We start from the raw sequence: 14,059 nt of genomic DNA, 5'->3' as shown, positions 1-14,059 counted from the left end.
TCACCCCCATCAGTATTTCCTTTCATTTGGTTTACATTGATTTAAAAGGTTATTTGGGCAAAGCTGATAGCTCTTCTACATGAGGAACAAATTATAAACATACATGTCACAATTTAATAACATAACCAAATGAAACTAACTCTAAACATATTTATAAGACATATTTGGTAGTGCTAAGTGGAAATTTGACATTATTGCAAAGCTGACATATAAATGTACAGCCAGCATCCTTTGCACACACTATATTTCTCAAACTATTAAAAAGTTTGGTGTGCAGAAGCTAGAAGTTGTATGACAAATCAACACGCTAACGGTGGTTTATGCTTCTGAAGAGCTAAAAGGTACTCTGAAAACCCCCTTTGTTTTTTATATCTTTGTCACCATCTTGGAGGGTATAGTTGTAGTTATGTTTATTCGATCTGATTAGTATACTCAGCTCACACACAGAGAGCATCTCATTGAAATGAAACGTTCCACTGCTTTCAGTTCACCTTAACGATTTCCAGGTTGGTCTCAATTGATCTAAAGAGCCTTGGTCTTGCGCTTCACTTTTTATCACAAGTAGTAACACTTATATTTTTTAAGTATTTTTGATTCATTTAAAAAGTAAGAGCATGCCCTGGCTGGTGTGGCTCAGTGGACTGAGTGCCAAACTGTGATTCAAAGGGTCACCAGTTCGATTCCCAGTTGAGGTGCATGCCTGGGTTGTGGGCCAGGTCCCCAATATGCGGCGTGCAGGTGGCAACCGCACATTGATGTTTCTCTCCCTCTCTGTCTCCCTCCCTTCCCTTCTCCAAAAATAAATAAATAACATCTTTTTTAAAAAAGTAAGGGCAAAGTACAATAAAATATTCAGATTGTATAAATACTAATGTCCAATGATGGAATGCTGTTAAAACTTACAAAGCATTAATTGTTCAACTGGTATACAGAAGCCTAAATCTGTGCATCAAGGTAAATTTAGAAGAGTCGCCTCTTAATGTTTTATAGGTGGTTTAAAATAATTTTGTGCAGTGGAATAAAGTTTTCTGTTTCTCACATTTGTTTTTTTGTTTTTGTTTCCAAAGGATGTTAAACCTAAAGAGAAGCAGCACGTGCGAATGAGTCAGGGGTTTATCAACCAGCACACAGTGGAACGCAAGGGGAAACAAGTCTGTAAATACTTCCTTGAAAGGAAATGTATTAAGGTATAAAAATGTGTAAGCAAAAATATACTAAAATGTAAGATGTAGCAAAAATGTACTAAAACCAACTCCTGTTTCTATTAAACACTCTAAAAGCATACCTGTTTCCTTCTGGAAAAGGTTCATGTGGAAAATTTTACTATCCTTTTATGTTTAAGAAAGATATTTTCATTAAATGTTTTATATTACATATTATTTAGGAGTTAAGATTTTAAGTAGATAAATGTGACATGGTCATAAGATAACTCATTAAGAATTAGACTGTATAGATTCTAAGACTTTGGTTTTTTTCCTGGAGTTATTTGTTTATCTGAAGTTTAGTAGGAACTATAATTGACTTAACTGTGAGAAATAATGGCTTTGCCTTGTTCCTTCTCTTGGCTCAGGGAGATGAGTGTAAATTTGATCATGATGCAGAAATAGAGAAGAAAAAGGAAATGTGTAAATTTTATGTACAAGGATATTGTACCAGAGGTGAAAACTGTCTGTATTTGCATAATATCCTTTATCACAAGATATAACTTTACTCTTCCTAAATACTTACATTGCCATTTTAAATATGTATGATTTTGAGTGAAACCAGTGTTTTAGCTATGGCAAAAGTATGTCATCTAAGCCCAAATCAGTAAGTATTGAAATGATTAAATTGTACACAGATTTTTTTCCCCCTATAAGAAAAGAGGGATTCCTTAGAAATTCTGTCAGAAACATAGCAGGTTTCATGAGACCTGTTCAGGTCCCAGAAAGACTTTGTCAGGGTTTTTGCACTGACGTTCACTCATTAAATCTATATTCTTGTAAGCTCCTCCATGAGAAGAGGCAGGAACTGCATAATTCGCTTGAATGCTTGCTTTCTGTGTTCTGTACTTGCAGGGGTGTCTGAACTTCTGGTAAGTAAATTTACAGTTTTATCTTGGGCCACATTCATAGCCATCCTAGGCCTCATGTAGCCCATGGGCCGCAGGTTGGACACCCCTGCAGGGGTTAGCTGTCCCTTCATTTGAAGAATAACTCTCACTGCAGCGCTCATTGTGCAGACACATTATAAAAGCATGGAACATGAACATTGTAGGATAATAGCAGCTTTAGTCACTTTTCATTCATTTAGTACAAGAAATCTCAAATTACAACTTGAGAATCTTTTCCTAGGAAACAATGTTACCATTGTATAAATTGATCCTATTACATAAGGATCCAGATTTGTTAAGACATATCATTGTCATTGATTTTAATTCCTCTACTCCAAAAGAATGTTTTAAAAATAATCACACTTCTCAAGGTATTTATATATATACATCTCTTTCTTATATCAGTGGAGCCTGTCTGTAGTCTATTACATGAATAGAGATGAAGCAGAAAGTGTCCTGTGATATCCAGTAAGTTGATTTATTTAATCATCCTGAAATTAGATTTTTCATTTAACCCCATTAGTAATTTATTGTCTTAAATGGGGAATTTTAAATGAGCAGTTCAATGTTTCTACTAGTCAGAAGGGCCTTTAGGAAGAATAAAGTCCTTAAATGAATAACAAGTTATTTTAGTTGAATTAAGATTGTTCTCTTCCTTAACATTGGGATACATGAATATCCTTGTAAGTTTTACCATACAGGAACAAAATGTTACCAGGGAGAGCACTGCAAGTTTTCACACGCGCCTCTGACTGCCGAAACGCAGGAACTTTTGGCTAAAGTAAGTACAATTTTAGTCTTTTTAAAGGAATCTGAACTAAAGGTGAGAATTTGAAAAGCTACTGTTCTTGAACTACTGTTCTTGAAGGAAAGTGCCTCATAGCTTAGCATGTGACATATAGGAAGACTAATAATGTAAGAATTTACTTCTGTTTAGAATGCTATTATTCATTTATACATTTTTCCTTGTAGCTTAAAGGAAAAGTTACATTCATTGCTGGTGTAAATTGGAATGTTCTTAAAACTTTCAGTGAAGTTACAAGTGTTACTAGCTCAGCTAAAAAAGGAAATAGCAAATATGAGAAAGGTATTGCTGTTACACTCTTGGAAGGAAAGCTAAGGATCATTGGTTAATAAACATTTTAGTGTTACATCACAGAATACTCCAGTTACTTCAAAATGTTATCTTCAGATATTCTTTTAGTCTATGAGAAAGGATATTTGAAAAATAATAGCCATTTATATTCCCTCATTTTCCATGTGTTATTTGGAGTAATTATCTCTAAAATTAACTTGAAATACAAGTGAAAATAAAAGATTCTTTTAAAGCTAAACCATATGAACTTATGGCAGTTTTTTTGAGCATATGCAAATGTTAGCAAGTCAGAGGTGCTTATTTCTGATATTTTTAGGTTGTAAAATCTGAAGGGATACTCTGGAATTAGAATTTGTACCAAATATGTCATTTGAAATATATGTAGTGTGAAATATATATGGAAAAATGACATAAAATTTGTTTTTCAGTTTCTCAGGCAGTGTGAGATGATTACTAGGATGAATGTTATTGGGATCATGAGAAAATTACAGGCAGAGGATGACATACATGATAATGAATAAAAATAATTGTGATTTTTTTTTATACTAGGTTTTGGATACTGAAAAGAAGTCATGAAAATAAAAAACATTTAAAAAGGTAAAATTAGGATTTAGCACATTTCTTTTTTTCTTAAACATCTCTGGAAGTTGAAATGGAAACAAGGCTTTTACTTTTTCTCCAAAAAAAAAAAAAAAAATCATTTTCTCTCTCCTCCCCTACTAAAAAAGTTTTAAAATATTTGGTACATAGGTGCAGATATACAGGGTCTGGCAGAATTAACACCTACTTGAGTGTGATTGGTAGGGTAGTAATATGGGCGTAATAATTTATAATTTCAGTTTGAACAATTGACATAAAATATATGTTGTGCTTGATTGTGATATTGTTATGTTACAGAATTACATGCTTATGATTTTGTAATGAAAAATTTTGTAATAAAACAGGGCCATTATTTGTGCTGGACCCTGGATATTGTGGGTCTCCATGGACCAGCTTCCTCCTTTGGGTTTGTCATTATATTTTATTTTCCTCCTCTGTTTCTTTGTAAATTTACTGAAGGTACATGATTGACTAAATAGTATATTTGGTTGTGCTTGCATTTGGATTTTTTTAAATAGTATCATACTCTATATTAATTGGTGATCTGCTGTTTTCACTGAACATTACCCAAGATTTTTTAAAAAAATTTCATTTATATATTTTTAGAGAGAGGGAAGAAGGGAGAAAGAGAGGGAGAGAAACATCAATGTGTGGTTGCCTCTCACGCGCCCACTACTGGGGACCTGGCCTGCAACCCAGGCATGTGCCCTGACTGGGAGTTGAACCTGTGACCCTTTGGTTCACAGGCCAACACTCAGTCCACCGAGCCACACCAGCCAGGGCTTATCCTTCTAAGATTTATGTAGATGCATGCAGCTGTTACTCATTCATTTTTACTCCTACATCTCATTTCAGTCATTGAATGTTATAGTTTATTTAGTTTTTCTACTATTGATGGACACTGAGGTTTTCTTCAGTTTTTTAAATACTACAAATAATCGTGTTCCTGTCTCCTGGTATAAATGTGTGTGAGTTATCATGGGTGCATACCAAGGAGTAGAATTGTTGTATTATCTTAATATTTAAGAATTTAAGAATACATATAATATTCTTAAATAAACATTTAAGAATATTTAGAATTGTTGTATCATCTTAATATTTAAGATGATACCAATCTTCTATAAAATAGTTGTACCCCAGCCAACTGTGTAAAAGAACTGTGGATCCACTTGCTGATCTTTGTTTTCTTCAGACTTTTTTTTTAAACCAGTTTAGTAGGTGTAAAAATGGTGTCTTGTGGCTTTATTTTCAGTAAGTTCAATTTCTTTCTTATTAGCTTCTGAGTTTCACCTGTGGTGAAGTGCCTGTTACTGTCTTTTGCTTATGTTTCTGTTGGCCTGATTGCCCTCTATGAATCGGTTTCCTCTGTTGCTGATACAATCCTTTGTGAGGTACACGTGGCAGGTATTCCACTTGGTGGGCTCTCTTTTCACTTTTTTTGAGGTGTCTCAATGAGCAGAGTTACTTACCTTGACAGTCTTTTTCTCAGTTTTACTTTTTTATGTTTATATTTTAATCCCTTGGAAATTATCAGTTAAAATTTGCCACAATAATGGTTTTTAACAAATAGCCACAAACACTCTGTACCATGTAAAAAAAAAATTTCTTCTTCATGCATCTGCGGATTGGCTGGGTTGGCTCTACACACAGCAGGTTGACTGGATGGTTCTGCCCCACATTGTCTTCCTCGGATCCGTGGGCTAGCTGGGCGTGTTCACTTCATAGCAGCTCGAGAGCCCCATTTTTCATAACATTTACTCACAACCCATTGGCCAAAGTCCAGGAGTAGGAATTACACTCTGTGTACTTTCTCTGTGAGGAACTGCTAGATTACATGAAAAAGGATGTGGCTATGGATAAAAGGAGAATGGAAGAATCAAAACTAATAATTTCTTTTATTTAATGGTAAAGCTGAATAATATTTTATTGTATGTATATGCCATGTATAATGTGCACTTTTTGCCCACATTTTTGAGGGAAAAATAAGGATGCACATTATACACGGGTAGTTCTAATTCTCTGTGTAAGTGTATTTAATTTTATTTATGCTTATGCATTAAAAGATAAACTCTAGAAAGTAATAACGATATCTGTATGTTCAAAAATAAATGCTAAAATTCCTTTATAATACCAAAAAAAGTATCTAAATGTAAATAAAGAAAAAATTGATTTAAAAAATTAAAAGAATTTTTCCTGAAAGTTTGGGTCAAAAACATGGGTACACATTACACATGACAGAAAACAGTATTACATTTTACTCATTCATTTACCTGTTGATGGTCACTTGAGTTGCTTTCATTTTTTAACTGTTGTGAATAATGCTCTTATAGACATGGGTATATAAATATCTTTTTGAAACCCTACTTTCAATTCTAAATACATACCCAGAAGTAGAATTGAAAGATCATACGGTAATTTTTTTTTTTTTTTTAGATTTTATTTATTTATATTTAGAGAGGGGAAAGGAGGAGTAAAGAGGAAGAGAAACATCCATGTGTGGTTGCCACCTGAGCGCCCCCTACTGGGAACCAGGTCTGCAACCCAGGCATGTGCCCTGACTGGGAATCGAACTAGAGACCCTTTGGTTCACAGTCGGCTGCTCAATCCACTAAGCTACACCAGCCAGAGCCATTCTTTATTTCTGACTGGTCCTTTTTTTATGGTTTCTATATCTTTTTTCATGCTGTTGAGTAGCCTTATAATCATTACATTGAACTCTGTACCTGATAAATTGTTTGCCTCCATTTCATCTGGTTCTTCTGGAGAATTGTCTTCTATCATTTGGGGGTCTGTTTCTTTGTCTTCCCATTTTGGCTGCTACTTTGTATTTTCTACTTTAGTTGTTAAACTAATCCTGCTAAACTGATCAGTTGTTAAACTAATCAATCTGTAATCAGCCCACAGGCTTAAGCTCTCCTGGATGGGGCAGAGTAATTCCTGCAGGTCTATTGCTTCCTCTCAAGCAGATACCACTTGGAGGGGAGTGCTCTGCCTGAGAAAGATGGCTCCTGCAGTATGGGGATGACTCAGCAGACAGATACTGGTGGCTGTTCCTTCAGTTTTCTCCCCAGAGCCACCAACCCCACACTCCTCATGTGTCTCTAGTTCACTTTGCCCTCCTTTGCTAGAGCCCAGGGTAAGTGGCTGCAAACAGAATTTTGTGCATTGGCCCTTTAAGAGTCTCTCTGTGTCTCCAGCCATCTGTCCCTGATGGATAGAAACCCTTCTGCTTTTCACAGATGGCTGTTCTCTGGGGTCCTTTGTGGCTCTGGTGTAGAGACTGGGGAGCTCAGCTTGGGATTTAGACCCTACACTTCTCAAGGGGACCAACCCCCTGGCCACTGAAATATCCCTTTGGAACTTCAACTGCCACCTGTGGGAGCCCAGCCAGCCCTCTCACACCTTTTCCACACTCCCTACCAGTCTCGTTGTGGTGAAGTGGTTTCTTCTGTCTGCCCGTGGTTATAAGGCTTCTCTCCAGCTAGTGTTCAGTTGGTTATTCAGGATGATTTCTCTACAATTCAGTTGTAATTCCAGAAAGGTCTCGGTAGGAGGTTAGTGTAGCTTCCACTTACTCCTCTGCTATCTTGAATCTCCCCTCTATTTTCAATTTTTTAAGGAATCACCATACTGTTTTCTGCAGCATCTATACCAGCTTACCTTCCCATCAACAGTGCAGTGTTATAATTTCTCCACAGCCTCACCAGCACTGTGTGTGTGTGAGGGTATCTCATAGTTTTGATTTGCATTTCCCTAATGATTAGTGATGTTGAGCATCTTTTCATGTGTTTATTGACTGTTTGCACATCTTGTTTGAAGAATTGTCTGTTAAAGTCCTTTTCCCATTTTTGAATGGGGTGTTTTTTGTTGTTAAGTTTTAGGAGTTCTCTATATATTCTGGATATTAATCACTTAGAATATATGTGATTTGCAAGTATTTTCTCCAATTCTGTGGGTTGCCTTTTTACTCTATTGATAGCATCCTTTCTTGCACAAGATTTTAAAATTTTTATGAAGTCCAATTTGTTTATTTTTATTTTCTGTACCTTTGGGGTCATATTTAAGAAATTACTGCCAAATCCAATGTTGTGAAGCTTTTATCCTATGTTTTTTTGTTTGTTTGTTTTGTTTCTGAAAATTTTTTTCCACTACCATTCACTGTTTTTCCATTACTCCCTCCTCCCTGAAATCACTACACTGTTGTCCACATCTGAGTCCTTTTTCCTTTTTGCTCAATCCCTCCACCCCCTAACCTCCCCACCTCCACTTAGTCTATGTTTTCTTATAAGGGTCATAGAGCTCTAGCTGTAATGTTTAGATCTTTGATTCATTTTGTGTTAATTTTGTACGTGTTGTGAGGTAGGGGTCCAGCTTCATTCCTTTGCATGGATATCCAGTTTTCCCACCACCATCTGTGGAAAGGTGTCCTTTCCCCATTAAAGTGCCTTGGCTCCTTGTTGAAAATCATTTGACCAAATATGTGAGTGTTTATTTCTGGGTTCTGTATTCCATTCCATTGGTCTTTGTTCTTTTCCAAATGTGTTCTGGCTAATCGGGGCCACTTGAGATTTTGTATGAATTTTGGGATGGAGTTCTCCCCTCTGGATTTTGATAGGGATTACATTGAAACTGTAGGTCACTTTCTGTAGTGTTGACATCGTAACAGAATTAAGTCTTCTGATTCATGAACAAGGGCTCGTCTTTCATTTATTTATGTCTTTAAATTCCTGTAGCATTGTTTTGTAGTTTTCATGGTACAGTCTTTCTCCCTCTTGGCTAAGTTAATTCCTAAGTATTTGAATTCTTTTGTGATATAGTAAATAGAATTATTTTCTTAGCTTCCCTTTCAGATTATTTATTGTTAGTGTATAGAAATGTAACAGATTTTTGTTTGTTGACTGTGTATCCCATTACTTTGCTAAATTTGTTTATTGGTTTTATCAGTTTTTTTGTGGAATCTTTAAGTTTTCTACATGTGAGATCATTGGATGGCTGTTTTCTTAACATGATATGTTATACTTAGAAAGTCAGCAGCATACTTAATCAGCAAACAGTACAGGCATTTCCACTAGAAGAGTCCAATAGGACTGTCTAGTTTCTAAAAGTTGAAGAGAGTTCTCCTTTGAAAACATCTACATTGGGTACCAATTGCATTTAAGAATACCCTTAATGAAGCAGTAACAAGTATGCATGCTATTAAACCTCAATTCTTGAATGCCCATCTTTCAGTATTATGTCTAGCAGAATAGGAAGATGTACCAAATATTTTTACACACTAAGTGGTATTCTAAATACAAACACTTGTGCTATCATCTGAGTTCAAGCTGAATTAGCTGCATTTTTCTTTTTATGAATACTCTTTACTTAAAAGAACAACTGTGGGGCCAACTGGTTTCTTCAGATGTGCAGATTTGGCAGGCACCTTTCCACAAGTGAATGGAGTGACTTTGTCACTTCAAGGAAAACAACTGAAAATATTTGTTTTCAATTATAAAACTCTGGCATTTGAGCATAGGACAATTTTGGAATATTTTATGTGCATCTGTGAGCTTGAAAGCTTTCCTGTACGTAAAGATTTTTTTTGATGCGGTTGGTTGATGATGTTAAAGAATGTGGTTTTTAAAATACTGTATAATAGAACATTTGAAAAATCTGCACAGAGTATTAAGCTAACATTTTCCAAATAAACAATGTCTGACACTACTACAGAATTATGCATGGGTGAAACAGCTGCCCAGTGTGCAATACGGGATAATGGGTTTTCACGCAACAACGAAGAAAGTTTCCTGATGTGGTTTCAGATTTTGCATTACAACTGGAAATTTGTTTGCATTTACTTTTTTTTAACATAAAACTTCATTTAAAAAGCTTTTTCTAGTACTTTATTATTTTTAATTAAATTTATTGGGGTGACAGTGGTTAATAAATTATATAGGTTTCAGGTGTACAATTCTTAATACCTACCTGATCTATATATCACATTGTGTGTTTACCACCCAAAGTCAGATCTCCTTCTATCACCATTTGATCTCTGCATTTGCTTGTAATGTTCATTTGCCCATTACTTTATTTTTAGCTTTTCTGATTTTTAGGCTTATTTCTTATATGGAGCATACAGCTGGGTTCTGCTTGTGAGCCAAACCAAAAATTCTTTTCTTCTTTTGATAAGTGAATTAACCCATTCACATTTATTTAAATGACTGAACATTTGTGTTAGTTTCTGTCATTTTATATTATAGTCAATGTGTGTTTTATATATGCATGTTTTCCTTCTCCATGTTTTTTCTTTCTTTAATAAATACTACTTCCTTCAACTAATTTTTATTCTTCTTTTCCACTGTAGTCCAATAACCCTTACTAAGTTTCCATTCAAATCTTTCTTATAACACAGCCTTTATTTTTCATATGATTGTTTTCTTTATATTATTTCTGAGGCCAGTCCACTCTTGTTTCATTACTTCTGATTTTTTGTTCAGTTATGCCCTTAGTTTTTGAATTTCAATTCATTGCTTTTTCAGATTCCCAAACAGGGATATTTAATTCAGTTTGGATTTTTGTGTTACAGTTTTCTTCTGCTGTATGTTTTTCAGGCGGAGGGAAGAGGGTGGCTATGTTGGTTAATTTTCACCAGCTGAGGTGTTTTTGTTTTCTGTTTTCTTCTGTAGGTTTGTATAGATGAAGAGTGCTCATGCATACATTTGGGACTGTTCAAGACTGGTGATTTGGAGTGGTTTACTGGATTTTTCATTTAAAGCACCTTCTCGTATCATTATGGTGACATGCTGCTTCTTTAATGGATGGCACCCTCGGAGGGACAGAATCCAGTGTATAAGTGAAGGGGTTGTCTTCACCCAGCCGTTCAGCCGTTGGAGCGGGAGAGGAGACAGATGGCATGGCTGCTCGCTGCTGGGTAAATGTTGTGGTAGGAAAGTGCAGGAGTCTATTTGATTCATCTAGTTTTCTCAATAAAATAGGAAGCAGCATCAGGCTGAGTGAGGATGGATGAAGAGGTGCGAGACTGAAGAGAGAAAACTTGGGTTTCTCTTGGATAGAACACGGATGTACAGTTAGAAGTTTTCGTGTCATTGAATACGTGTACGGTATTTTTTAATGGTTGCTCACAGTTCTGTTTTATGACTTAAATTGTGGTTCTGTGATTTTTTAAAACCAGTTTTCTGTTGTTAGACATTTAAGTTGTTTCCAGTTTCTTATTACTCAAAATAAAAATGGTACAAAGACTCTTATTATATCCTTCCAAAACTTGGAGTTCTTAACTTTTTTGTTAAGATATAAGAATGGTTATCATTTTCATTGGTTCAGAAATTGTGGTCAGATTATACACTTATATAAAATGTAAGTTTTGGTATTGTGATGACACCTGTGACATGGTACTGAAATACAGAATTGTCCAAACACAAATAATGAGATTCTAAACATGCACTTTTATATAGTGGTATGGTGATTATTAGAAAAATACTGTGAAACAAACTGTCACTATTATATTGTTTTATTGCTGGGAAAAATAGTAACATCACTAAATTGCTGAATAGAGTACACCAAAAAATAAGAGTCCAAGTTACTTGGTTGCAACCTAATCCACTAAAGCAAGAGAAGAAATGAAGAGGCAAATGTGTCAGTAAAATCTCTTAAATTGCGTTCAGTCAAGTTAAAAGAGACACACTCTCGTAAATAATGTCCCGTGCACCTAAAGCAGCCATTAGGCTGTGTCCCTTGATTGTTATAGCAGCTTCCAATGGATGTGCCTCCATTTTCCACCTCATCTTCCCTAGTCCACTTTCCTTTCCTTAGTCAGAGCAGATTTTCCGGTGTGCTGCTTCAGCCATGCCCCTACTGTGTGATAATACCCTGAATCAGGATCTGTTTGTCTGCCTGGTGTTAAGTTTTTCTCTGGTCTCACCTTCTCAGCCTGCTGGGATTTAGTGCCTGCTGCCTTTGGCTCCTCTCTGCCCACCATGGTTTCCTCCTGTGATCTAAATCCCACTGACCCCTGCAGCTCCAAGCAGGTGTGCGTGTAATGGAACCACAGTTGGTTCAAGAACCTGGGGCAGAGGAAATATCAGTAAGAAAGTTGTAAAGAAAACTGTAATGGATATACACGTATGTGACCAGCGTGGTTATCATGGTTGTATTAAATTTGTCTGATTCTCTTTGGAGCCAAAACAAAAAGGATGAAGAGGTAATCTGTTTGCCTCTTACTATCAGAAAGGTACGATGCAAAACCTCTCCTAATAATAATTTCATAAAACAGTTCTTATGTAGGTCTTCATTATGTAAATCACTGAATAGAATGGACAGAGTTCTCACTTCTAAGATTCTGCACGACAGATTTCATGTAAGTTTTTTTGTGGTCAGTTACTAAAAGCCACGTGACAGCAAACTCAAATTCTGTCAGTTTGTAAGATAAGTATGTATAGCTTTTTGGTGTTTTGACTTGATCCAGGTGAACTTACGGAATCCAGACCCAGGGCTGTTAAGTGACGTGTCCCCTCTCTTCAGGGATTTCCTGACTTCCCGCACAGTTGTCTCAGTTCACTGGCTAGTTTCTGATAATCATGACCTTTGGGGCCAGGGAGGGGAGGGTTACAGTTACTGATGTCTTCCAAGATCACTTGTACAGGTCAAAATACTGTGATTTGGTGATCTGGCTTAAATAACAGGGCTTGTATTTCCGGTTAGAAGCACCAACCCCATATTGGGGGTTAGTGAGGTGAGGGTCTCTCAGCGGAAGCACTTGTGGAACAAATGCTAGGATCGTATACATAAAATCCTTCTGAATACTTACCACAGTTCTATCACTGGGGTTATGGTAGCAAAATCAGTTGTTACTGTTGACCAGTAAGGAAACCATGTGTATAAGAAGGTCGTCTCCTCACGTCCCTAGTTGTGTACCAACGTGTATCTGTGCTCCCCTTCTAACAACCCCATTCATGCTGAGATGTCCTTCCCTCTATGGCATTGTCAGTGCTTTGTGGATGGTGAGCCTTGGCCCCAACCCTTAGTGGTGTGTCAGCAAGGGTCTAAAGTTGTGGTTCTCAACTTTGGCTTCACATTGGGGTCACCTAGGCAGCCTTGTAAAAGATACTGCTGTCTGGGGCCCACTCCCAGAAATTCTGACTTGGGGGCGGGGCTGGGGTGTGGACATGAAGTTTTCAGTAGCTTCCGGGTGATTCCAAAGCACTGCCAAAGTTGAAAACCACTGGTCTCAACAAATATTGGAAGTGCCACTCTTTTTGCAGCAGTTGGTTTAGGCTTGAGATAGGAATGCATGTCCTCTAGTACACTTCTGGAAAAGTGATCATCACTTAAGATACACAGGAAGAGGCTAGACATTGCTGTGTCTGAATGTGACGCCCAGAACGGATGCAGCTGCCTAATGACTTCAAGGGGAGCTAGCAGACCAGCTGAAGATGACAGAGAGGAAAGTTAAGAAGAAGCTGGGTCCTTGATACCTGAGCCATGGAATATACCAGCCTTAGGAGACAGCCAACCTTCAGCATGCATGTTACACCACATGAAATTTTATATACATATAAAATATATATATTTTTTACTGTTCAAGCCTTTTTGACTTGGGTCCTCTTGCAGCCAAAGGCAAGATAATAAATGTGAGCCAGGAATCAAACCTACGTTCATCTATCCAAGTCCACGTTTCTGCCCCTCACCCCTCTGCACCAAAGGCTTTGTTCAGTCTTGACTCCTGTTGGCAGCACGCAGTGAGAAGCTGGTGTAAGAAAGGAGGGAACACGACAGCGGCAAGGGGTAGGCCTGTGAGAGGGTTAGGACGAAAGGGGAGAACGTACTTGCTTAGTAGGGAGGGATGAGCCACCCAGCTCACCTCAGGATGCTGTTGGTTGATTCCTGTGAGATTTGCAACGCTACATTATTTAAAAATGTGGAAAAGTAAACTTGGCTGTGTCATTAATTCTGGGGTACACATTGTTACAGCTAACATCACTGTGATTGGATTGTCTTTTACAGTTGATAGAATGTCACATTTTAATTGGCAGTTTACTTGTATTGGCACATAAAAACGGTGGGTCTTATTTAGTGACACATGATTTGAATATAATTTTAAACTGAAGTTTATATGCATATAGTCAAAAGTTTACTGTGAAAGGAAATGTACAAAATTTATTTTGGATTAATAAAATTTAAAAACAAAAAGGTTTGTTATGAAAAAGAATGGTTTGTGTTTCTTCCCCATCCCCTCTCTACTCTGTGGGAGGCAGAGTAGTAAGATGGCTCCCAGG

The 14,059-nt window shown here is 36.9% G+C and overlaps 1 protein-coding gene across 7 annotated transcripts in view; it reads left to right on the top strand.

Annotated features, from left to right (window-relative positions):
- Window positions 1–11,048, top strand: part of ZC3H8 (zinc finger CCCH-type containing 8) — a 29,529-nt gene extending 18,481 nt beyond the window's left edge. For all 7 annotated transcript variants that reach the window (XM_045827201.1, XM_045827203.1, XM_045827205.1 and 4 more), the window contains 5 exons: window positions 1,068–1,187; window positions 1,571–1,682; window positions 2,764–2,873; window positions 3,738–3,785; window positions 10,454–11,048. In XM_045827201.1, coding sequence (XP_045683157.1) covers window positions 1,068–1,187; window positions 1,571–1,682; window positions 2,764–2,873; window positions 3,738–3,764 — 369 coding nt within the window. In that variant the 3' untranslated portion in view covers window positions 3,765–3,785; window positions 10,454–11,048. The remainder of the gene's footprint in view (window positions 1–1,067; window positions 1,188–1,570; window positions 1,683–2,763; window positions 2,874–3,737; window positions 3,786–10,453) is intronic.
- Window positions 11,049–14,059: the final 3,011 nt, after the last annotated feature.

The sequence above is a fragment of the Phyllostomus hastatus genome, unplaced genomic scaffold, assembly GCF_019186645.2.
Source record: "Phyllostomus hastatus isolate PE091 unplaced genomic scaffold, TTU_PhHast_1.1 phas_scaffold_78, whole genome shotgun sequence".
NCBI classification, from domain to species: Eukaryota; Metazoa; Chordata; class Mammalia; order Chiroptera; family Phyllostomidae; genus Phyllostomus; species Phyllostomus hastatus.
The sequence above is the reverse complement of the archived record's forward strand: the minus strand, read 5'-3'. Positions and strand labels throughout refer to the sequence as shown.